This window comes from Dasypus novemcinctus, chromosome 5 (assembly GCF_030445035.2).
Source record: "Dasypus novemcinctus isolate mDasNov1 chromosome 5, mDasNov1.1.hap2, whole genome shotgun sequence".
Lineage (NCBI taxonomy): Eukaryota > Metazoa > Chordata > Mammalia > Cingulata > Dasypodidae > Dasypus > Dasypus novemcinctus.
The window spans coordinates 131,417,283-131,441,632 of NC_080677.1; the positions used below are offsets into that span (position 1 = coordinate 131,417,283).

The 24,350-nt window shown below is 55.4% G+C and overlaps 1 protein-coding gene across 3 annotated transcripts in view; it reads right to left on the minus strand.

Moving 5' to 3' along the window:
* Positions 1 to 15,365: 15,365 nt before the first annotated feature.
* Positions 15,366 to 24,350, minus strand: part of KCNH2 (potassium voltage-gated channel subfamily H member 2) — a 34,245-nt gene continuing 25,260 nt past the window's right edge. The window contains exons 6-15 of one of the 3 annotated variants that reach the window (XM_004458267.5): positions 23,124 to 23,552; positions 22,191 to 22,578; positions 21,605 to 21,804; positions 20,783 to 21,035; positions 19,031 to 19,224; positions 18,575 to 18,674; positions 17,763 to 18,035; positions 17,484 to 17,670; positions 16,925 to 17,102; positions 15,366 to 15,606 (exon numbers count right to left, since the gene is read on the minus strand). In XM_004458267.5, the coding sequence (XP_004458324.2) occupies positions 15,457 to 15,606; positions 16,925 to 17,102; positions 17,484 to 17,670; positions 17,763 to 18,035; positions 18,575 to 18,674; positions 19,031 to 19,224; positions 20,783 to 21,035; positions 21,605 to 21,804; positions 22,191 to 22,578; positions 23,124 to 23,552 (2,352 nt within the window). In that variant the 3' untranslated portion in view covers positions 15,366 to 15,456. Of the gene's footprint in view, positions 15,607 to 16,924; positions 17,103 to 17,483; positions 17,671 to 17,762; positions 18,036 to 18,574; positions 18,675 to 19,030; positions 19,225 to 20,782; positions 21,036 to 21,604; positions 21,805 to 22,190; positions 22,579 to 23,123; positions 23,553 to 24,350 lie in introns of those variants that run through there. The other 2 variants (XM_058297575.2, XM_058297576.2) reach the window with 2 other exon arrangements.

A 24,350-nucleotide genomic window follows, 5' to 3' on the forward strand; every position in this document is an offset into this window, starting at 1 on the left:
GGATAGAAAGGACAGAAGATCCATGTTCTAGATGTGACCCTACTACTAAGAATCTGACTCACCTTGGGTAAGCCACTTTCTCTGTTTGGGTCTCAGTGTCTTGCTCCTTCATGAACGGATTGAGCCAAGTGCCCAACAAAGAGCCTCCCTTCATTGATGTTCTCTGACTCCACAGAACCTGTTCCCATATTCATTTTTGCTTTCGTTCCCTATCACTTGAGTTTTCATCGTACCCCAGTTTTCCAACCCTGATATTTTCAATCAGCCAGTCTTCACTGAGCCCAGTCTTATGCCCAGCTCAGTGACAAATGACAGAAGAGGGACAAAATAAAAAATACTGGGTTTCTATTTTCTATATTCAGGAGCAAGGGATACAGGAGTTGAGAAGCCTGCTGTGCTGCTGGTCTTGTCGTGCACATTTTGGGTGAGAGACTTTCTCAAGCAGCCCCCTCTCTTCACTTCAACTTCAATGTCAGCCCCATCTTCAAGGAATTTATAGTCTTGTTAGGAAGACAAAACTAGCACACATTTCCATTTTATTTTGCCAGAGGTGAAGAATGCCACCTTCTCCACAACAGCAGCCAGTGAATAACTTGGCCTATATCAAGTCTGTTTCATAATTTTTAACCCTTAACATGAGTTTCCTAAATTCAGCTATAGAATATGGAAAGAACAAATCCACCATTCACAGTCCTCTTCCCTCTCCCTCCGGCCAAGGAGTATATGGATATCTGTTCCTCATGTGGTTGTGCTGGTTGATTTAACTGGAGCCCATCCTGGCACCTCATACTCCTGGGGATGCTGCTGTTCTGCTTTGTGTTTCCTCCATCTCACTTCTAGTTGCTCTCACAACTGCATTTCCAAGAACTGCTTCTAGTACCCAAGCCTCCACAGCCACAATTTCTAGTGATTCCACCGCCTTCTACAACTGTGCAGGTTGCTATTGTGCATCTGCCTCGGACTTAAGCTGGATTTTCATCAGACCAGCTGTTTTAGTTTGCTGAGCTGCTCAAAGCAGATACCATAAAATGAGTTGGCTTTTAACAATGAGAATTTATTAGCTTTCAAGCTTTCATATTTTTGAGGCTGAGAAAAATATCCAAATCAAGGCATCATCAAGGTGATGCCTTCTTCCCAAAGACTGGTTGTCTGTGATCCTGGACTCCTCTGTCAAATGGCAAGGGTTCATGGTGGCATCTGCTGGTCTCTTCCTTCTCTTCCAGGTTTTACTGCTTTCAGCTTCTTGCTTCCATGACTTTCTCTCTTCTTTCTCTCTCCATCTCATTTATAAAGAGGATTAAGGTAAGTTTTCTCAATAGATAGAGGCTCACACAATAGATAACAAAATTCTAAACTCCCCATCTTGGGGAGTCCTGATACTTCCTCAAGTAAAATGGCAAAAATCTCTGGAATATATAGGCAATGCCCAATAAAAGAAAACAGACCATATGCCAAGCCCTCAATCTTAATGCTTGTGAACCTTATTCCTGTAAAAATGAAACTTACCCTCATAATAAGTAATGCCTAAGAGTTACCTCCTGAAAACCTTCTTATTATTCAAATGTGCCCTCTCTCTAAGCCAAGCTCAGCAACTAAACTCATTACCTCCCCCTCCCCACCCCCCAACATGGGACATGACTCCTGGGTATGAACCTCCCTGGTACTAAGGGATTATTACCTAGTGCCAACCAGCGATGCATTTGGAAATAGACCTTGACCCAAAAGGGGAAGCATTAAATTAAAAAAGAATATTTATGACTAAGAGATTTCAAAGTGAATTGGAAGGTCTTTCAGGAGGTTACACATATGCAGATTTCATTAAATGCCACAGTAAACAAAGCCTCAAACAAAAGGTCTCCCAAGGGTTCTAGGGATGTCTGGACACTATAGGCAAGGCACACAGCCTCATGCAATCAACACCCCTTCAGCAGTCCATATTTGGGATTATATGCTACTCTATTTCCCAATATAACAGGCTCATTTATAATTTCCCTACTTATGACTCTTCTACCCTTTTTATTTGAACTTATAATTATCACTATACCTGTTAAATACATGTCTCAAAAACTTAAATCTTCGCACTGTTTATATGCCTGTTGAGCCCTGAATCCCAGCAGAGTTGTGGCCAACACCTGCTCTCCAGTTCTTCAGACTTGCCCAGAACAGCTAACAAAATGATGATGGTGGACAAGCCCTAGCTCAAAAACAATGCATGTCTACAATTGCAAGCAAAACAGTTTCTTCCATCTGCCCCATAATATCTAAGCCACCTCACAATCTCAAGCAATCAGAGAGGACATCATCTCAAATTCCTCAAGACTGAGGAATGCACAAGCATAAGCGGGTGGGGGGCATAACCATGGACCAATGTAGATTAATTGTTATGTAGTTATTATCATGTGGTAATGGAAGAACTTGTAAGATTGGTAAAAAGATAGTGGTTACCAGAGTTTCAGAGGGGAGGCGGGGGATGACTAATTGAAATAAGGCATTTTTAGGGCATTGTAATTGTTCTGCATGATAGTGCAATGATAGATACATGACATTATGTTTGTCAAAGCCTATAAGACTGTACGGCACAGGGAAGCATGTGTGGCTCAAGCAGTTGGGCTCCGCCAACTACATGGGAGGTCCTGGATTTGGTTCCCGGTGCCTCCTAAAGAGAAGACAAACAGACACAGAGAGCACAAAGCAAATGGACACAGAGAGCAGACAGCGACCTCAAACAATGGGAGAGGGGGGATAAATAAATAAAATTAATATTTTAAAAAAACTGTACAGTACAAAATATAAACCATAAACTATAGACCAAATTACAATTTGGTTCATCAATTATAACACATTAATGTAAGACATTAATAATAGGGGGAAATATGTATATTGATGGGGGAGGATTATATGGGAATCCCCTATACTTTTGATGTAATTTTTCTGTAATCTAAAACTTCTCTAAAAATAAAACTTACGAGGAATTTTTTAAAAAGACTCACCCTAGGCCATGCCTTAACTGAAGTAACGTATGCAAGAAGTCCTTCCTAAGTAAAATAGGTTTACTACTTACAATAGTGGATTAGCTTTAAGAACGTGATTTTCTGGGGTACATACAGTTCCACACCACCACACCAGCCCTGTCGGATGACCCAGAAGGTAAATGGCACCCTGCCAGGCTCAGATTCCAATTTATGAATTACTCCCATATGTCCCTTAAAGATGAAAATAAAAACAACTCTAGGGAAGTGGATGTGGCTCAACAGATAGTGTCCACCTACCATATAGGAGGCCTCCTGGCTCTTGTGGTGAGCTGGCCCACGCGTAGTGCTGCTGCGTGCAAGGAGTGCTGGCCCATGCAGAGATGCCCCCACATAAGGGTGCCCCCATGCAAGGAGTGGCGCCTGCTCAAGGCAAGCCACCCCGCATGAAACTGCAGCCTACCCAGGAGTGGTGCCACACACACGGAGCACTGATGCAGCAAGATGATGGAACAAGAAGAGACACACACACACAAAAAAAAGAGACACAGATTCCCAGTGCCACCTGATGAGAATACAAGCGGACACAGAAGAACACACAGCGAATGGACACAGAGAGCAGACAACAGGGGCCGGGGAGGAGGGGAAATAAATAAATTAATCTTTAAAAAAATAACAAACAACTCTAGTATGCGGTAGTCATGTGACTACAAAGACCCTTTTGCAAGATTTCCTTTAGAAGAAACAGAGTACGATAAGTTATGGCAAGGATGAGAACCAGATATCCCTTCAGTCCAGAAAACTCCTGCCTCTGCAGGCTTGGCAGTAAGAAATGAAAGCTCAGTCCCTTCGAGAGGTCATCCTGGGGCCCGCCCTCTGGGTATGATAGTCACCGATGAGATCAGAACCAGGTAGCACATGGGTGACTCTGAAAGAAATTGCTTCTAAATCGAGTTTGCATCCTGCATGAGGCACTCACGGCTTCTTGTGTGCAGAGGGTCAAAAGGGTTGGAACCACAGACAATATCAATACATGGATCCTCTGCTATTGGAGGAACAGGGAGTATTTCCCCAAACTGCAAGATCTAATTCATCAAAACAGCAGTGGATTAGTGGCAAGGAGTAGGGCACCAATGTACCCGCCCTGGGACTCAGGAGGCAGCCTGCAGCCAGGAAGAAAATCAGGAATTGAAAAAACTGATTATAGGGCAAACAGAGTGAAGGCTGAGCAAGGGGAATAGCAGGTGGCTCACTGCTCTTTCTCATCACGCTCTATAGAGCTACTGCCTTCTCCACCTCCATGGCTGAGAGGATGTGCCCTACTCTGGTAAGAAGTCAGGGAGGGGACGATGTATCATTAATGAAGAGAGCACCTTATAGAAAGGGCATTCCCCAAATTCCAAGCTCTGCTTGACCAGCACAACTCTTACGACTAAGAACTTAGACAATGTAGCATGTCAAGGGAGCACAATGGAGGGCCATTGTGGTCGGACAAGGCTTCAGATACAGGCTTCATGGAGAAGCCATGAGCTGAGCCTTGAAGAAAGAGGAGGACTTGGATAAGAATAGAAGCAGTTCAGCTGGGCACTTGGCAAGTTTCCTTCATGAGTTCTCAAACCACAAGACGCTGAAGGACGTGGTTGCACCTTATGCAGTCGTCTTGTGTCCCCCAGAGCTTCTCACCTACAGAGGAGCTGGAAGAGAGGAAGCTGTGTTCCCCTTAACTCTATGGCCTTTGGCATCCACTTTGAACCTCATATTCCTCCACAGAAAAATGGGGTTAAACTAGGCTCCCTCAGAACCTTCTTGACTGTCTGTGATTCTAGGAGGTGTTCAAGAAAAATACCTTCATTGAAAACTCTCCTGCTCTTGTCTGAGCTGACAGTAGAGCCTGCAGTTATAATAAATAACCACAGAGAATTCAGAGGGTTCGCTCTGCTTAGAGTGTGACATCTGGGGCAGGAAGCCCACCGGCACGGGGTCCAGGACGCCGGGTGGAAGAACCAAGGGCTGAGAGCCAGGGAGATGCCATCCAAGGAGGACAATATGCAGAGAAAGTGGTTTGGCCCTTTGCCATTATTTATTTCCCCAGCTGCTTCTAACTTGAGAAGCCTTTTTTTCAAAGTAGCTGCCACCCAGCCACTTTACCAATGTAACTTGCAATTTGGCTGCATTTTGTTCATTTTCAAACCACAAAATTGATTCAGTTGGCAAAAAGGTGGTGGAAAGCCAGGACAAGTCTGGCTTCAACACTGTGCTTTGCCCCTTCCCACTCCTGGAGCTGTGCCTGATGTGAGTTGGGTCTCCAGCAAGTAATGGTGCTTACCGGCCCTTCCAGACCCCCTTCCTTCCCCAAATGCCTGAGATTACAAGAGGGCAGACTTTGCTGGCACCGCAATCCGAGCCTGCGGAAGCAGGGAGCTAACTGGCTTGCGAACAGAGTTTTCCTAAGACCTCGGCTTCGTGAGCTCTAAGCTGAGCTGCTCGACCTAGAAACAAGCACTGACCTCTGTGCTACTCAAGATCACAAATCTGAGGACGGTGACAGGAGCCACTGAACTAAGAGCTCAACCCAGCCCTCAGGCCTCACCATTCTAGGGTCTCCCGGGAGGCACTTCACCTCCGGCTCTGCCCCTTTCCTAGACATCTTCCTCTCCTACTCTCCGACTCCCCATCTCTGCAGCTAGATACCTCATTATGAACCACTAATTATTATTGTGGGAGGACAGCTAGTTTAAAAAAATTACTGCAGCCACTCCTCCCTTGCAGGGGAATGGTTTAATTCATCTCTGGGACGTATCAGGTGCGTGTGTGGATAACATCCTGATGGCCCTTGAGGGGCCCTTTGAAGGAGAAATGGCGGAGCCCTGGACAAGGTCTAGTGAGAATAATAACCTGACGAGCCCTCAACAGCTCTGCCTGATCCAGGGATGGGGAATCTGAGTGTCTGAAGCAGCCCTGGGAAGTGGGGAAAAGGGCCTTCGGAAAGACGGGAACTGATTAAGAAGGTCTTGGAAGAACTAGGAAGGTCAGCCCAAGAGAAAGCCTCGGACAGGGAGATGAGAATATCCACTAGGATAATAGAGGAGGTTTTCTGGGCTGTACAGTGAGGTCACTTCTGCAGTACTTCCAATGACCACCGAAATCATTAATCGCCTGCTGTATGCAACAGCCTGTGGGTACTGGTGCTTTGGGATAACGGGGGGAATGTCCAGCTCAAGGCAGAGTGGTCTGGAAGGAGACGGCAGCAGGCACGGGAATGGAAAGCATGTTCAGGCGCCAGGTGGCTGCAGAGATGCAAAGCACAAGGTAGATTAACCCAGAACACAAGCAGAGGCGTGGGGCGCACTGGGTGCACCCTATGGCCTGTAGGATGGGGCTTGACCCATTTCTCAGTATCCTAAGGGAAGGGCCACTCCAGGGCTGGAGGATGGAGTGACATCCCTAATTGCTGCTTAACCTAATCCTCATCCCCCCACTCTTTTCTCCAGCCCTGAGAATAGCACTTCTTTATGGACACTCAGAGCCCCCACATAAAGCCAAATCTCCCTGCAGGTGCCCCAAGTCAAGTTCAGCCTTAACTATACTATTGAACGGTCATGTCCCCATCTGCTAAGAGTTTTGTTTTGCTTAGGCTGCTTGATCCTGAGAACAGCTTCATTTGACCTGGCCAGTGTCCCTAGCCAGCAAGTTCCATCTGACTTTCTGACTGACATCTCCTGGTAGAGCAAAAAGAGGAAACAAAGCAGTTGCATATGGTTTTGTCATTGTGAGAGCCCGCTCCAGACTGTGTTTCCCTAATGACGATTTTCTTTGCCAGTTAGCTTCTAAGTCTTTTGCAGCCAGACCTTATGCTATTGCTAATTTTAAAATAATGGTAAGACATCCACACTAAATGCTTCTCCTCCTCTGGTTTCTTAGCAATGGCACTTGCAAACTTTCAACTCACTTATAAAGTGTAATTATAAAACGATGAAGCTGATTATTTAAACAAAGGCCTCAGGATATATTCATTATTTGGAAGACAAAAGTTGATTTAAAAAACTTTACTTAGACTTTTAGAAAATAAAATAGCAAGAATCACTTTATTTAAAATGCTAGTAAGATGATGAAGATAAATTTAGTTTGTATAGGGTTTAATATCATCCACCTATGAAGCTCTAAGAAAAGTTACTACTGAATCTTTCACAAAATCATCATTAATTTTCACATCAGTCACTCTTTTATTATCTAAAAATGTCTCAAAATGGTCACCTTGGAAAGCCCTGCATTTCAAAATTATTTCGACGTGTTTGAGCACATGAGATAGACCTTCTTAAAGTCACTGTGTCATCAGACCACTGGGGCTCCTAGGAGGAAAATGTCCCTTCCTGTAGGAACAGTGTATGGTCTCACCTGAAAGGCAAAACCAATCCTCCTTCCCTTTGCCATAGCACCGACCACCACCTGGGGGGAAAGGAATGGAAAAGCCCTGCGTGGAATCACTCTTAGCCATGACCCCAAGCAGCAAGCCGTGAGCTGGAGGCCTCCCTCCACACAGTGGCCTGCTGGGAACTGACACTGGGAACAAGGCTCCTCGGCGAAGTGCCTGCAAAGTCCCACGCGGCTGCTGGGCCGCAGAGGAGCTACCTCAGAGTGCAAGCAAAGGACAGAGCTCCAGACTGACGCAGCCACAGAAAGGTCCAGGCAAGTGTTTTTGCAAGTGGAATGGTCTTCATGCTTGTGGTCCAGCGCTCTGTATTACCACCACCATGGTTCCATTATCGTCTTTTCAAAAATGACTCATGTTTTCTCAAAAAGCCACCCAAACTCAATTGTACCGAAAAAGAGGGAGAGGGAAAGGGGAAGGGGGAGGGAGAGACAGGCTTTTTGTTTGTTTTGTTTTGTTTTGTTTTTGAGGTACCAGGGCCGGGTATTGAAACTGGGACCTCATGTGTAGGAAGCCAGTGCTCAACCACTGAGCCACATCAGCTCCCCTGAGTTGGTTCTTTCATTTGCTTGTTGTTTGTTTTGTTTCAGGGGGTATGGGGAACCGAACCCAGGACCTTCCATGTGGGAAGCAGGTGCTCAACTGCTTGAGCCACATCTGCTCCCCTGTATGCACTCTTTTTTTTTTCCTTTTTTTTGGGGGGGGGGAGTTGTTTAATTTTTTTTGTCTTTATTTTTTTAATGTTACATTCAAAAAATATGAGGTCCCCGTATACCCCCCACCCCCCTCACCCCACTCCTTCCCCCATAACAACAACCTCCTCCATCATCATGAGACATTCATTGCACTTGGTGAATACATCTCTAAGCACCGCTGCACCTCATGGTCAATGGTCCCCATCATAGCCCACACTCTCCCACAGTCCACCCAGTGGGCCATGGGAGGACATACAATGTCTGGTAACTGTTCTTGCAGGACCACCCAGGACAACTCCAACCCCCGAAAATGCCCCCACATCACATCTCTTCCTCCCACTCCCTACCCCCAGCAGCCACCATGGCCACTTTCTCCACACCGATGCCACATTTTCTTCGATTACTAATTACAATAGTTCATGAATAGAATATCAGTAAGTCCACTCTAATCCATACTCTATTCCTCCATCCTATGGACCTTAGAATGGTTGTCTTCTTTTTTTTAAGATTTATTTCTCTCCTCTTTCCCCCTTCCCCCGGTTGTCTGCTCTGTGCATCCACTCACTGTGTGTTCTTCTGAGTCTCCTTGCATTATCTGGCTGCACTGGAAACTGAGTCTCTTTTTTTGTTGCGTCATCTTGCTGCTGCATCAGCTCTCCATGTGTGCGATTCCACTCTTGGGCAGGCTGTGCTTTCCTTTCACGGGGTGGTTCTCCTTGCGGGGTGCACTCCTTGCACGTGGGGCTCCCTTTAGCAGGGGACACCCCTGCGTGGCACGGCACTCCTTGCGTGCGGCAGCACTGCGTGTGGGCCAGCTCACCACACGGGTCAGGAGGCCCTGGGGATTGAACCCTGGACCCTCCCTGCTCTATCAGTTGAGCCACATCCGCTTCCCTATGTGCACTCTTGATGGTGAAGGGATGGGAGCAGTACTCCCTGGGCGGCACGGCAGTGGGGGTTGGGGGAGTGGGAGGCAGCCACAATCAAAGGGGTGGATCTACCAAGAGGAAGGTGAATTCCAGGCCAGGAAACATTTCTCCCTTCAGGGCAAAACTCTCAACAACTAGGTACTGGCAGTGTGCTTGATGCAGGGGGTGGGGGCAGATGCGAAAACAACCAACACCCCATCCTCCCCCTTTTTGGAAGACAGGCGAGATTTGTAAGGGCTATAACAGAGGTTTGAAGAAAGTGCTAGAGCAGGTTTCAACCACATGAGAAATGTAGAGAAATCCTCATAGAGGACCTGAAGATGGAAGGATTTCCCAAGACCAAAAAAGGCGGACATGCATTACAAGAAGAGGGAGAGGCTAGGCAAACGCAGGGAGAAAGCAAGCCCAGCCAACAAGACACAGTCCCGTGTGGCTGAAGTGGAGGTATACAGGGCATGCGGCAGATGGATGTGTAAGGGCAGGGGGCTCTGGAAAGGAAGTGAGAACCATTCGTTGGAGGTCCCTCTGTGCCAAGCCAAAACGAGGACTTTATCCTGCAGGTGAAGGAGAGAACACGGGCAGGTAGATGGCAGGAAGGGCCAGGCCCAAGACCTCCCATCCCCGCTCAGTGACAAAGCAGACCCGGCGAAAACACCTGGCTGCAGGGGCTGCCTCTGGGGGTATAGACATGGCATCTCCCAGGGGTGGTGACCTCAGCTGTGGCTGGGAAACCCCGAAGGGCTCAGCTGAGCAGTGACCATCACAAAGATGTCCATCAAGGCCCCACGATGCCCACAGCCAGGCAGAAAATCTCAGCCCCAGAGGGAGGTCACGGACTGTAACTCAGAGCCAGGGCCACTTCCTGTGCATTGAGCTGAGCCAACCCAAGGGGAGAGAAGATGGAAGCAACCAAGCCCATGCCAGGCTGTCAGCAGAGGAGACTCGGGAAGTGTCAGAGAGCCCAGGGCCCCCTCTCCAGCCAGACCTGCTTCCTCAGCTCACGTCCAGCCGCATAGGACGTAGTCCCCAGCTCCGAGGCTTCCTTCTGCTCTCAAAACCAAGACGCAGACCCCTTTTGATTTTAAGGATTTTACTGCCAATCAATACCAAGAAAAAAAGAATAAGTATTCACTTAGAAAATTACTGAGTGCCTGCACTGTGGGAGCCACTGTGCTTGGCGCTGAGGGAGCCAGAGGCAGAGGGCACAATCCCTGCCCCCGGAAGCTCTCAGTTAGCACAGGAGACAGACCTGCCCCGCAGATCCTGCACTTCCATGTAAGGAGAGCCAGAGTGGAGAGGACTGTGGTAACACAGAGGGGCTCCCAAGCTGGAGTGGGGGGAAAGGGGATTCCTGAAGTATTTCCTAAAAGAAGCCTTACCTGAGCCAAAACTGGACAGCCAGCAGGAATTAGCCAAAGTGCCCCCTGGAAAGGTGCTTCAGGAGAAGGAGAAGGTACAAGGGAAAGAAGTTTCTAGAAATTCCAGGAACTTCCAAAGGCCTTCCAGTCACTATCCCGAGAGCAAAGGAGGCAGTGTGTCTAAGGGTAAGCCAGCAGGTTCGTGAATCAGAATGTTCGGGTTCAAATCCCAGCGCCACTCTTCTGAGTTGTGTCTCCTCCAGCAAGTTGCTTCAGCCTCACTGCTTCAGTTTCAGGCACTCGGAAAAATGTCTGCCCCAAAGGATGTGCTCAGTGAATATAAATTTCTTTGTTTGTTTAGTTAGGTGAGTAAATGGGAAATGGGGGAAAGAAGAGAGCTTGCTGAGAAATAGGGGAGAAAGATGGAAACACACACCAAGATTTGGCGTGGGCTCCTCCAGGCAGAGAGAGCCTCAATTACTATTTGTCCATGAAATGTGATGGCTGCCCTTGCCTGGGCCAGGCAGGGACAGCAGCCCAAGGGCAGGTGCTGCAGGGCGAGCCTGCACCTGGACAGGTGGGTGGTGGCTGTGAGGCACAAAGCTGGGATACAAACAGGAGCAGCCTCTGCCTGCAGCGCTGGGGCTCCCTCAGCCCTGGGACCTTTAAAGGTGCAGCAGGTGGAGGGGACCGGAGAGGCAGCGCTGTCCTGCCTCTGGCTCCTGTTCCCAAGCCCTGCTGTGCTCCAGCTCCCAGGCTCTGCTGCAGCTCCCCCTTCGGGTTTGGGAAACCACATGGGTCTCTTTCCCCAACCACTACAGTCCCTTCCAGCTCCCACCCCACACCTCTGGTTCTCTTAGTTTGGGAAAGCCCTCAGCTCTGGATGACAGCTCCTCACTGCCAGCCTCTGCCCAAGGGTCCCCAACAGTGGGGTGTCCAGCCCCTGCAAACAGTGGGGGGACTGTGCCACCATGACTTTCCCCTTTCCCCACCGTCAGAGGTGCTGTGGGGAATCCTGGGATGAGGGAGGGAGACCAGGAGCAGTGGACAGCTGCCTGCGAGCTGGGCAGCTCAGGCACAAGGATGGGCGGGGAAGAGAACACAGTGACCTGGAGGGACCCCCTGAGGGTGAGGGGTCTGGGCACTCAGAAGATGCCCCTCTGCTGCTCCTTCCAGCCACGTGAGGCCCTCCCCAGCCCCTGCCTGGTCCACACCCAGGGATCTGGCCCAGGAGGAAGGCAGTGCTTTTGTTCACTCATTCATTCAAAAATCTTGATTAAGCACATGCCAGTGCCAGGTGCTGTTCTAGTCCTCGCAGATATATTAGTAAACAAAATCGGGCAAAAACCCCTATCTTATATTCTAGAGCTTATATTCTAGAGGCTTGCCTTCAGGCTAGTGGAGGAAACAGCCCCAGGTCCTTTGCCCTGGAGACCAGCCCTAGGATGCAGGGTGGCTGTGGGTGGCTCCCTACACATCCTCCTTTTCTCTCTTCCTGAGCCCCAGATATGAGATGCCTCTTCTCCCAGAGGGTTGTTACTGATAGTTTCCACAAAAAAAGAGATGAGGGGGACTCCAAAAGGGCCACACGTGCAGTGAAAACGCCTGCCACGCAGGCTATCTGCCCCTCTCCAGCTAGCTGGGATGGGGCTGGGCCTGAAGAGTTATGGGCGGTGGAGCTCCACCCACCCTCCCCCCCATACCTAAGAACCTCCCAGGCCCCCCGGGTGGACCCCATGAGGTGCAGCCAGCCTAGTGCTGGGGCCCCCCTGTGGGTGGTCCAGGCAGCCTTCTGCTCTGGCCAGACCCTGCTTGATCTTCCCCAGCTCCAGGGTCACAGGCACAGGTATCGTTTACAGCATGACTCACAGGCTGCGCTGAGCATTATCCCCAGGTGGGCAGGAAGAATGGCTGTCACCTGGCCAGGTAAGGGGAGGGCCCAAAGCAGGCTCAGCATGGGAGTCGGGGAGTCTCCTGACCAGACCCCCAAACTGGGTTGTACTCTCCACTCACAGCAGCCCCCTGCCTGCCTCTCAGGGCCCCCAGGACCTGCAGATGTGGGTGCAGAGGTGGCCCCGCCCGTGCAGCCTGGAGGGGTGCACGTACAGGCCTGGCCCTCCCAGCTGGGGGACTGAGGCCAGGCCCCGAACATCCTGAGCCCTGCTCTCCTGGTACGGAACAAAGATGCCCACCTCTCCCAGCTGTTTTAGAGATTAAATGACACAGTGTACAAAGCTCCTAGCTCCAGCCAGGCGGGCACTGAAGGGGGAGCCATTGTGATTCTTGTCCCCCCCCCCCAATTTCAAACCTCAAGCTTCGAAGCGTGAGGTGGGTCCAGCCAGGGGCCAGGTGCAGGGTGTCTAAGCCATGCTGGCAGCTCCTCCACCTAGACTGAATGGATCCCCGAGACCCTGTGTGCTTCCAGTCAAGGACCAGCACATAGACGTTCCTCTGCCTGGCCTACTGGGCCCAGCCCAGTCCCCATTCTCAGCACACACACACAGGCACTGATTCCCTGGGAGAACCAAAGTCCATACCAGAACTCCATGGGCCAGGCAGTGCCCTCACCCGGTGGCGGGCAGCTGTGGGTCCTGGCAAGGTGCCCGGGAGGAAACAACCAGCTCATATGTGATACCACATAAAGTGAGGGCAAAGGCTTTTTCTCCCCCTCCACCCCATCCCCGCCAGCACCCAGCCCTCAGTCACCTGGCTGGTCACCACCCCCAGGCCCCCCACAGCCGCCCGAGTCCGGCTCCAGCTGCCCAGCCCCCAACCCCTGCCCTGGACACTGAGTGGTGTGGCTCGGAGAACTTGAGCTCCATGTGTCCCCTTATTTCTCGCTGCCACCATCACATTGACCTTTGTCTGCGTCTGTCTCATGCCCCAGGCTGTGAAGTCCTGGCAGCCACTCGTGTCTGAAGCCCGGAAGTATGACCATGCCCAGAACTAGGGCATCCCCTCTGCCCGTACACTCACTCACACACCCATCAGCCCACCTGACCCGCCTGGGGTTGAGCTCTCAGGCCACGGGTGGTGGGTGCCCACCCTCACAAGCACCTGTGCACATGCTGCCAGAAAGCGGCCCTTCTGCCTGGCCTGCCTTTCTCATCGCCCGCTGCATCCTTCCCCCACCGCCTCGCTGTGCTCCCAGCCTGCCTTTCCCAGCCATGCCCACCACAGCCCAGGGCACCGGACTCGCACGGGCCCTCCCTGGGCACAGCCTCTGGGGGATGGAGCCAGGGATCCTGGGGCTGAACCACCTGGGCCCAGGGAGAAGCCTTCTCCCTTCTCTCCTACCTGAAGAACTTCCCAGGCCGCCCACACCGGCCCAGGCAGAGGCAGCAAAGGCAGCCCCCTTCTTCATTTCCAAAACAGAGTTAACAAAAGCCACCTCGAGAGAAGTGGACATGGCTCCACTGATAGAGCGTCTGTCTACATATGAAGGGTCCAGGGTTCGATCCCCAGGGCCTCCTGAACCATGTGATGAGCTGCCCCACGTGCAGAGCTGATGCGTGCAAGGAGTTCTGTGCCACGCAGGGGTGTCCCCTACGTAGGGGAGCCCCACACGCAAAGAGTGTGCCCTGCAAGGAGAGCTACCCCGTGTGAAAAAAGTGCTGCCCACCCAGGAGTGGTGCCACACACACGGAGAGCTGACGCAGCAAGATGAAGTAACAAAAAAGAGACGCAGTTTCCCAGTGCCATCAGATAATACAAGCGGGTGCAGAAGAACACACAGTGAATGGACACAGAGAGCAGACAACGGGGGGCAGGGAGAACAGAAGAGAAATAAATAAAATAAATCTTTAAAAAAATAAAAAATAAAAACCCACCTCGATGATGAAGTGAGAGGCAGCTCTGAGGGCTCTGGAGCCCTGAGGCAGCACACCGGCCGGTAAGTCACCCTGCCCAGGCAGGCCCCTCGGCTCCTCCAGCTGCCAGCAGCTGACCTGGGATGGCCACCCTGCACCTGTCTCTCCTCCCAGGGCTGCAAACCCACGAGACCAGCGGCACCCACACACCCTTCACTAACCCCGGGACATTGATCCTGACTTTTTCTCCAGTACTGAGAATGAGCCACCCTGAAACTTGGCCCTCTTTAGTCCAGATCTCTCGTGGCCAAGGAGGTGAGGTCCCTCTGCAGCCAGGCATCAGAGCTCTGGTCCGGGCTAGGGAGACGAGGGTGGAGGCCCAGTGATGGGGGCTCAGACTGAGCCTACGTTAAGGTCAAGGTAAGGCCAGATGGGCGAGGGTAGGGGCTAGTCGGTCAGGACGTAAGCTCAAGATGGTCTAGGGCCAGTGTGGGGCTGGATCCACGGACTGTGGAAGGCAGCCAGTGTAGAGCCGGCGTCAGTGGTGTGGGGACAGCTTTGGGAAGCCAGTGTGCCAGCCAGCAAGGCCTGTGACCCCGATGGGCTGGACCAGGTCTTACATCCCACTGGGGCCACCTCAGGGCTCAAAAGAGACCAGGGTTGTTCTTTACTATGCTGAGCCCAGGGCCCTGGAGCACACTGCACACACCCCACACCTGGATACTGGGGTGCCCTCCGGGCCTGTTCACACTGCCCGACACACCCAATCACTGCGCAGATGGACAGTGCGTGCGCCCACGTGTCCTGAAATGTAAACACAGGCTACAGCGTGCTGAGGGACACACCCTCCCAGACCACGGGATTCTCCTCCGGATAATTATTTATTATTCATAGTCATCAGCATCTTCATTAATTATTCATATGATCCTTAATTATTATCCTTAACAATAAGAGCAGTAAATAGCAGACAAGTCCTTGAGGTGCCTGAGGCCCAGGGTCGGGTGCCTCCAGGGAGTTAGACCAGCTAATGCCCCCAGGGCGGTGGGGGGACCACAGACCCCCTGTCCACTGCCCGGCCCTGCCCCTGCCCCTCTCGCGGGGGACCAGGGGACGGCAAGAAGAGATGGTCCCGAGGGCTGAGGAAGAAGCTGTGCCATCGCATTCCTCTCCCCTTCCGCTGCCAGGGCCTCCTGGAGTGGCGCCTCGGAGGGGAGGGACCCGGCGCCCTGAGCCCTGGGTAAGCCACGTGTCCACGCTGGGCTGCCCACTAACTGCCCGGGTCTGAGCCGTGTCTGTGCAGGGGCTGGGAGGTGAGGGCCCCCAGCTGGCCCGGCAGGGAGAGGCGTCGAGGGGGGCCGTCTTGGGGGAGTTCCGGGGCCCCAGCAGGGAGCTCCTCGCACACCATGAACTGGGAAACCTGCAAAGAACACGGGGCGTTAGCGGGTGAGGAGCCCACAGGGGGTGGGGGGGGGAGAAAGGGACAGAGAGGAGGGCAGAGGGTCACATGATGGACGGGCGGACGGGAGAATGCAGGTGACGGGGATGCACATCCGAGCCAGGAGAGGAGGCCAGGCCCGGGTGGATGAGGACAGCTAGGGACTGAGAGGATGAAGAGAAGGGCCAAAGCACATGGACCAGGACAGGGGCTGCAAAGGGGAGGCGCTGAAGTAGGAAGTAGAGAAAGGAACTCCCCGGGGGCAAGTGCCGAACAGGGGAGCTGAGAGCAGCCGGGGAGCTTCTGCCTAACTTGGGGTGGCCGCCCAGGGCCCGGGGCCAAGCTGGGGCTGCAGCCTCTTCCTTCCTCAGGGAACATGGCAGCTGAATCCAAACCCAACCGGGAAAAGGGAGTCCTGAGTTGGGACCGAAGCTGGGACAGAAAGAAATAAGGTTCCTTCCTCCGATCCAGAAAGAACTCAGGGACCTAGAAACAGAGGCAGGCTGGCGGCCAGGGCCTCTGCAGGCCAGGGAGAGTGCCAGGGGCAGGCGGGAGGGGGGCTGTGGGCTGACGAGTGTGCTGTGAGATCTCTGCGGGGGAGGCTGTGAAGGGAGACTGGCACATTTGCTGACGTGGGCCCTGGTGTCTGCAAACAGGAGCAGGCAGCATATGGGAGGGGAGTGGGTGCCAGGGGAGGGAGGGGAGGGCACAGCTCCGAGGCCGCCTCCAGTGGTAGCCAGAGGAGTCCCCTTCTCAGGGCCCCGTGGAACTGGCCAGGGGGTCCCGGAGGCGGCTGTGCTGCAGGAGGCTGGGAATGGGCACGTTCCATCAGGAGAGGACAAAGAGCAGCTGAGGCCCCGTCTCCAGCTCTGGAGAAAGTCCTACAGCCCCAAACCTCAGAACTGGGGAACGGCAGGGCCTGCTGTGTCAGTCCCAGCAAGGCCCAAGGCACCCCCACCGCCACACCCCAGGGGCAAGCTCCTTCTGCTCACTGGTAGACCACGATCCTTGGAGGCAGCACGAGGCCTGTGACACAGGCCCAGCGGGGAGATCTGCCATCCGGAGATGCAGGAGGAGCGCCCATGACGCAGGCCTGCCGACTGCCACGTACTTGGCTGTCTGGGGGCTTTGGCTGACCCCACTCCCCTGCTTCTCCCCGTGCCTGGTGCAGGAGGGCAACTGGGAGGAGGGCAGGAGCAGTGATGGGAGGAGGCTGGGGGCACAGGGGCACAGGGCCAGGGATGGAATTAGGGCAGAAAATGCAGGGCTGGGGGTGCCGCGGGGACCCTCAGGAACTGACCTGAGAAAGCGAGTCCAGGGTGAGTGTGGGGATGGGGCTGACGGGCAGCAGAGGGGAGGTGGAGGCAGGGCCGGGACCTGGGGTGGTCACAGCGCTGTAGGCAGGTGGCACCAGCGTCATCTGCCTCTGCAGCAGCTGCAGGACAGTGGCCATGTCTGTGCTCAGCCGGGTCTCTAGCCTGGGGACGAGGAGGAGGGAGAGCAAACACATCGGCCATGTGGGAGGAGGGTCCCCTCGGGGGAAGTGGGTGTGGGCACACCATTAACTGTGACTCGGGGTACACCCCCCTGAGGGGTCAGCTGGTTGACCCCAGGCTCACTTCTCATTCTATGGGCAGCAGCCCCTCCCTCGGCTCCGAATGGAAGGAAAGGGTCCAGCTGCCCAACACGGCCTCGACAGAGCAGAACCTCCTCCCGGCCCCCTAAAATACTGCCAGAGACCCACCCCCACAAACACCTAGAGCACCCACGCGCCCAGATTTCAACCCCGCCCCCATACACACGCTCGCACAGAGCAGTGGGGGCTGAGCTGGATCCCAGGGCCCAGGGCCTGGCCTTACCTGTTGAGCTGCCTTTGAAGGGCATCCAGCCTGCTCTCCACGTCGCCCCGGGGCCGTCGGCCCGGGCTGGAAAGAGGGATGTTGAGGAGGCTGGGGGCGGGGACAGGGCAGCGAGGCAGCTCCTGGTACTGACGGCCCCGACTGTCCCCCCAGAAGCTGAAGATGTTGGACACTCCTGAGAAGGCGCCTGGAGCCGGAGAGTCGGGGTGAGGCCGGCACTGAACGCCGGGCCCCTGCCCGCCGCCCGCCGTGGCCCTCCTAGCCCGGCCCGGCCCGTACCTGACAGTGGGTTACAAGTGTCACTGCTCTTCTCACAGTCCTCGGTCAGGGGCTCCCCACCCGGCGGGTCTCCGGGGGGCCTGGGGCTGGAGAAGGGCACCAGGCGGAGGGGGCTGGAACTGCGGCCTGGACCCTCATCCTCACTGCTCTCAGGGCTGGAGGGGCCACTGGACGGGCTCTCCCCCCACGGCCCCCCCGGCCGGCCCCGGCTACTCGGCCCTGCCCCCGCCCGGCCCGGCCCCAAGGCCGACACCTCCCCTGGCTGTTCGGTGTCTGTGGGAAACAGAGAACGGGCCTCTAAGAGGAGCGCGGTCAGGGGAGAGAAGGGAGGGGCGGGGCACAGGCAGGCCTGGGAAGGGACTGGCGGGATGCTTGATTTGTTCCCAGGTGCTCCTTCTGTCCCTCCTCCCACCCCTCCCCAACTCCCAACCAGACTGAGCACTCCCTGGGAGCAGGATCGAGTCTCCTGCCCCCAGCTGCCCAAGCACAGGGCACTCGGCACTACCGGGCACTCGGCACTACGGGGCCCTAAGCCCATCGCTGGCCCTCTTGCCCCCCTCATCCAACCCTAAGACAACACCCAGTAAGACCCCAGTCCTGTGAGGGCCAAAGAAGGTTCAGCTCTGCCCTTGCCCTAGGCCGGGGTTGGAGATGGCTTCCTGGAGGAGGTGACAGCTGAACAGGGCTTGGAAGGATGGGCAGCATTCGGACAGGTGAAGGTGAGAAGTAGGGGTCACCGAAGGGAGGGGCAAGATATCTGAGGGCACACACAGAGACCCCGATCCCACCCGCCCCACTCCTCCCGGCCTCACCCTTGTCGGTTCGCCTGCGGAAGGAAAGCTTGCGCTTGCGTTGCCTGTTGAAGCCGCCGTCGAGCTCAGTGCTACCCGGAGAGCCGGGGATCATGTTGGTCTGGAACGGAGAACCGTGTCAGGGCCCTTCTGTGCTCGCTGGCCCTGCCAGAGTCGGGCCCAGGACCCCCACCCGCGTCCCCACTTAACACAGGAAAGGGCGGGGCGGGCCTAGAGCTCCCGCTGTGGGAAACACTCCCTGCAGGGGTGACTTCTGCCCGGGGCGAGGGCTGAGACTGGGAAAGTGGCCATGTGGACTCTCATAACTGGCCTGCTGAGGATGCCACCTGACGGGCAGGGAAGCGGAGGCCCAGAGACGAGAAGCAACACACAAGGTCACACAGCAAAGCAGCAGCCACGTGGCTGGGGGCACAAGACAGGTCTCCTCCTGCAGCCCACTTAGGGTGGCCCACTCACATCCCGCAGGTTGAAGGTGATCTCCAGGCTGGACCAGAAGTGGTCGGAGAACTCAGGGTACATGTCCAGCACCTCGAGCAGGTCGTCCCGATGGATCTTATGCAGGTCGCAGTAGGTGAGGGCCCGCACGTCCCCATTGGACTTGCCAGGCCGTGCGTACAGGTTCAGAGGCTCCCCGAAGATGTCATTCTTTCCTGGAGGCCGCGGGAGAGGAGGGAGAGCTCAGAGGCAGCTGGCACTTTCCTTCCACTCCCCTCCTGGGCCCAGGAGCATCTCCTCTTAGCCTGCTCACCCGTGGGCCCAGCCCTACCCCCCACCCCCCAGGCAGGGCAACTCCAGCAGGGGTCTCCTCCCCGCTCCCACCAGACCGTGCACAGCATCACCCTAAGGGATGCAGGGCAAACACCTGGGACCTGGGTCCGCTAGTGGCTTGAGGCTCCAGCTCTTCCCAAGGTCTTTTTTTCTTTTTTTTAAATTTATACTGTATTTTATTTTATTTATGTCCCCTTCCCCCCCACCCCACCCTGCCTGTCTGTTCTCTGTGTCTATTTGCTGCATCTTCTTTGCCCACTTCTGTTGTTGTCAGCGGCACGGGAATCTGTGTTTCTTTTTGTTGCATCATCTTGTTGTGTCAGCTCTCCATGTGTGCGGCGCCCTTCCTGGGCAGGCTGCACTTTCTTTCACGCTGGGCGGCTCTCCTTACGAGGCACACTCCTTGCGCGTGGGGCTCCCCTACATGGGGGACACCCCTGCATGGCAGGGCACTCCTTGCGCGCATCAGCACTGCGCATGGGCCAGCTCCACACGGGTCAAGGAGGCCCGGGGTTTGAACCGCGGACCTCCCATGTGGTAGACAGACGCCCTAACCACTGGGCCAAGTCCATTTCCCTCTTCCCAAGGTCTTAACTTCCTTGGCTTCTAATTCCTCTTCTACCCCCAAACCCCATGTCACAAACACCCTCCTGTTCCAACCACTGACCTCATAAGCAGTGTTTCTCCAACTACAGATAACGCCTTAGTGAATCAAGACCAGAATTTGTTTGGTTTTTGAACCCAAAGAAACAGAACCGTTCACCCTAGCATACCATAGAGCAGAACACACCAGAATGTGTCACATGTGGTAAGGCCAGGTATTATGCCGTGAAACTTTGGTTTTAGTTGGGGGATTACGGTGTTTGTGGAGGAAGTATGTGTGTTTGTACTTAACTGAAATATGAAACTCTCAAAGTTCCTACCATGAGCCATGGTCAAGAGCTAGAAACATGGGCCAAGTGGAACATTACAGGGGCAGGAGGTCCCAGTGCCCAGGCCCCCTGTCCTCTAGGACAAGCAGGGTAGGAAGGGGGAGGGGAGGAAGGATGGGACACCCTGGCTCTGGGGACTACCAGGGACCCTGCGTGAGGCTGCAGGGAAGCCACATGCCCCTTAATGAGAGCAAATGCATGGCCTCCGACTTAGCATTTCTCCCCCCACCGCCCACCCGGGAGGATGTGGATTTGATCCTGCTTCTGGGAAGCAGGAAATGCCGCTGCCTGTGAGGAGATCCCTAAGGGAAGAAGAGTCTGGGGGAGGCCCCAAGTTCAGCAGCGCCACCCTGTGTAGAGCCTCTCTCTGTTGCCCTCCTTGGAGGGCCTGAGCTTGGGTGAACTCAAGGAGCCCGGCGTCCCTGCAGGCAGTCCCAGGTGCACAGCCCCAGCCCCTGCATGCTCCGAGGCCTGTCTCCAAGGCCACCGGCAGGCCTTCAAGCCGTACCCAGTATGGCCACGACGACGTCGCCCCGCAGGATCTCGATGGAGCCCCGGGAGATGAAGTAGAGGGCGGTGAGCAGGTCCCCAGCGTGCACCAGCGTGTCCCCTGGCGGGGCGTGTGTGGTCTTGAACTTCATGGCCAGAGCCCGCAGGCAGCCCTTGGTGGCCCCGCGGAAGGGCTTGCAGTGCTGCAGCAGCGAGCGGTTCAGGTGCAGGCAGATGTCGGCCTGGAGGCACTCGGGGAAGCCCTTCAGCACCTGGGGCAGGCCAGGGCCAGCTCAGCACCCACCACCCCCACTCTCATCCCTGACCGTCACCCTTCCCAGCCTGTTTCCTTCCCAAGCCCCAGGCCAGCTGAGCTGCCCGCGACTGGCCAGACCCAAGCCCCAGAGAGCCTGGAGAGACGCCTCCCGCGCCCCAGTGTCCTGGGAAAGGCCTGGGCTCCCATCCCCGCTCCACCACTTCTGCCTGTGCAACTTCAGGAACACCACCTCGCTTCTCTAGTTCCCCATGTGCTTCTTTTAAAGTGCGGAGACTGATCCTCCCCTGGGGATGGCTGGAAGGGTTAAATGTGGTAGCCCGTATGGAAGGGCCCAGTCTAGTGCCTGCCCCAGGTGAGGACTTCAGCAGATGTGCGCTCATTCCCCCCATGGGCTCTGTCTCCTCCCAGGTAGAACGGGCAGTGCTACCTCAGGGTCCTTCTTAGCACTGACGGGCATCATCTGAACCAGCAGGCATTGGCCTGGTTGGAGAGACGCCCGCACCGCCGCCCTGCAGCCAGCCCTCCCGCCCCCCTGAGCCGCCCCCTGGCCTCCCGGCGCCTCACCGCGTTCATGTCGATGCCGTTGGTGTAGGACCAGGCGTGCTGGAAGTACTCCTCGAGGCGCTGCCGCAGCGGGTTGGGGATCTGGTGGAAGCGGATGAACTCCCGCACCCGCAGCATCTGCGTGTGGTAGCGGGCGGTGCCCGAGTACAGCCGCTGGATGATGGCCGACACGTTGCCGAAGATGCTGGCATACATGAGGGCTGCGGGCAGGTGGGCAAGTGATCAGTGTCCACTGGGACCCCACCCGCCCACAGGGACCCTCTGCTCTGCCCCTGTACCGCACCAATGACACACCCAGTCGCCGGTGCACACAGAATACGGTCGCCACGTAAATGCAACACGAGATGCACAAGGGCACGCACAGACACACACCAGCCTTCAGCTGTTCCTTCCCGCCCTGCCTTGAACTTCTGCCCTCAAATTTTAGGGCCCCAAACCACACCACGATGACGGGCCGCAGAGGCCTTCCTTGGGCCCCTCGTGCATCCTCGCCTTCCTCCCACTTGTGTCCCTCTGGGTTCCAGGCCCTGCCCCCTGCCTCTGGCCCCGGCCTGCGCGCCCTGCCTGCCCCACGGGGCCTACTCACAGCCGATGAGCATGACACAGATGGAGAAGATCTTCTCCGAGTTGGTGTTGGGGGAGACGTTCCCGAAACCCACGCTGGTGAGGCTGCTGAAGGTGAAGTAGAGGGCCGTGACGTACTTGTCCTTGATGGAGGGGCCGCCCAGGCCGCTGCTGTTGTAGGGCTTGCCGATCTGGTCGCCCAGGTTGTGCAGCCAGCCGATGCGCGAGTCCATGTGGGGCTGCTCCATGTTGCCGATGGCGTACCAGATGCAGGCCAGCCAGTGCGCGATGAGCGCGAAGGTGCACATCAGCAGGAAGAGCACGGCCGCGCCGTACTCTGAGTAGCGGTCCAGCTTCCGCGCCACGCGCACCAGCCGCAGCAGCCGCGCCGTCTTCAGCAGCCCGATCAGCTGGGGGGAGCGCAGCAGGCAGTCAGCGTGGGGGCAAACGAGGCGCGGAGCAGTGAGAGCGGGGGCCACTGCAGTCCTGGGAGGGGGGCATCTGAGTGAGAGCCCCCCAAAATCTCCTCCCAGAACCTCCTCAAAGAACTGAGGCCGCCGCGGAGGGCGCCCCCTGCAGGCGTCTCATTCAGCTTGGCGCTGGCTGTGACGGGAGGGGCATGGTCCTCGCGGGAAGGAGGAGGACGCGATGCTGGGCAGGGTGCGACCACCACCCAGGCTGGGTGGCCGCAACTCCCACTAGCATCCAGGGCACTTTCATGTGAATTAGAAAACGGTAGCCCATTTGGGTGGACAAATTAGAAAAGGCTCCCCCAGGGCCTGAGTAGCCCTGGGAGCAATCAAGCATGGAGTCGGGGAAAGAGCCTGGGGGAGTCAGGAAACCCGGCAGGCTTCTGCAGGCCCCTTCTCGCGCCACCTCCTTCTCCCCACCTTCTGTCCCTTCTCCCACACCCTCTCCTCGCCTCCCTGCCCTGCTGCTTCCCTGCCAAGCCCACCTCCTCAGAGCCAGAGCCAAAGATGAGCAGATCGAAGGGAATAGCGGCCACCATGTCGATGAGAAACCAGCCCTTGAAGTAGTGGACGGCGATGCGGCCGGGGTGGCTGACCACCTCCTCGTTGGCGTTGACGTAGGTGGTGCGGAAGTTGATGAGGATGTCCACAATGAACATGATGTCCACGATGAGGTCCACCACGGCCAGCGGCTGGCAGGCGTAGCCGCAGTCGGTGGCCATGGGGCCCTCCTCCGTCTCCTTCAGCAGGAAGGCGGCCGAGTAGGGCGTGAAGACAGCCGTGTAGATGACCAGCAGCAGGATGAGCCAGTCCCACACGGCCTTGAAGGGGCTGTAGTGCAGGATGGTCCAGCGGTGGATGCGCGGCGCCTGCAGCTTGTACTCGGGTAGCACATCCGCACCCAGGGACAGGACCTGGGCAGGTGGGGAAAGGTGGAAGTGAGGGGGTGATGGGGCAGCGGAGGACAGGCCAGGGGACCTCAAGGCTGGGAGCCAGGCGACATCTCTGCTGGGGCCTCCAGAGAAGAGGCCAAGCAGGGTAAGGAGAGGCCAAAAAAGGTTCAGTCAAAATGCCCACCCCTCGGCCAAGTGACCACAACAACTGACCACCCCTCAACTACAGTTCCCAAAATGTCGTGCAACACAGGAGCTCCTGGTTCCAGAGCTATGAGGTGGCAAACCATGACTCCAGCTAGTCCTGACAATTTCCAGTGTACCTGAGTTCAGGGCAGGATGCAGTAATGCCCACAAATACCACTCCCCACAAGCAAAGCAGATGCATACCTGTGAGCTAGAACTCCCACCGTGTGATCTTGCTCACACCTCCTAAACACCATACCGGCTCCAGACACAACCAGAAACTATCCCAGGACTAAGGCTTCCAGCCCAGGCAGTGGCCTTGGGAGCCACAGTCTCGACACCTACGATGACGCTGGTCCCACTGCTAGGGCCTAACGGTCCTGTTGAGGGCCTAAAAGCTGGGCCACTGGCCCAAAGAAACCAGCACCCTGTCTCAGGCCTCTTAGCCTCCCAGGGAAGGAGCACTCACAGCACCCCACCTCCCGGCTCCAGTTCTACCCAGACCCAGGGCAGCTCAAACCTCGCCTTACAAGAGGGATGCAAGAAGACATCGCCCAGCCCAGAGAAGACGTCCTCACGCGCATGTGAAGGGAATGGCACTTGGCAAACTCTCAGGAGGGAGACACAGCCCTG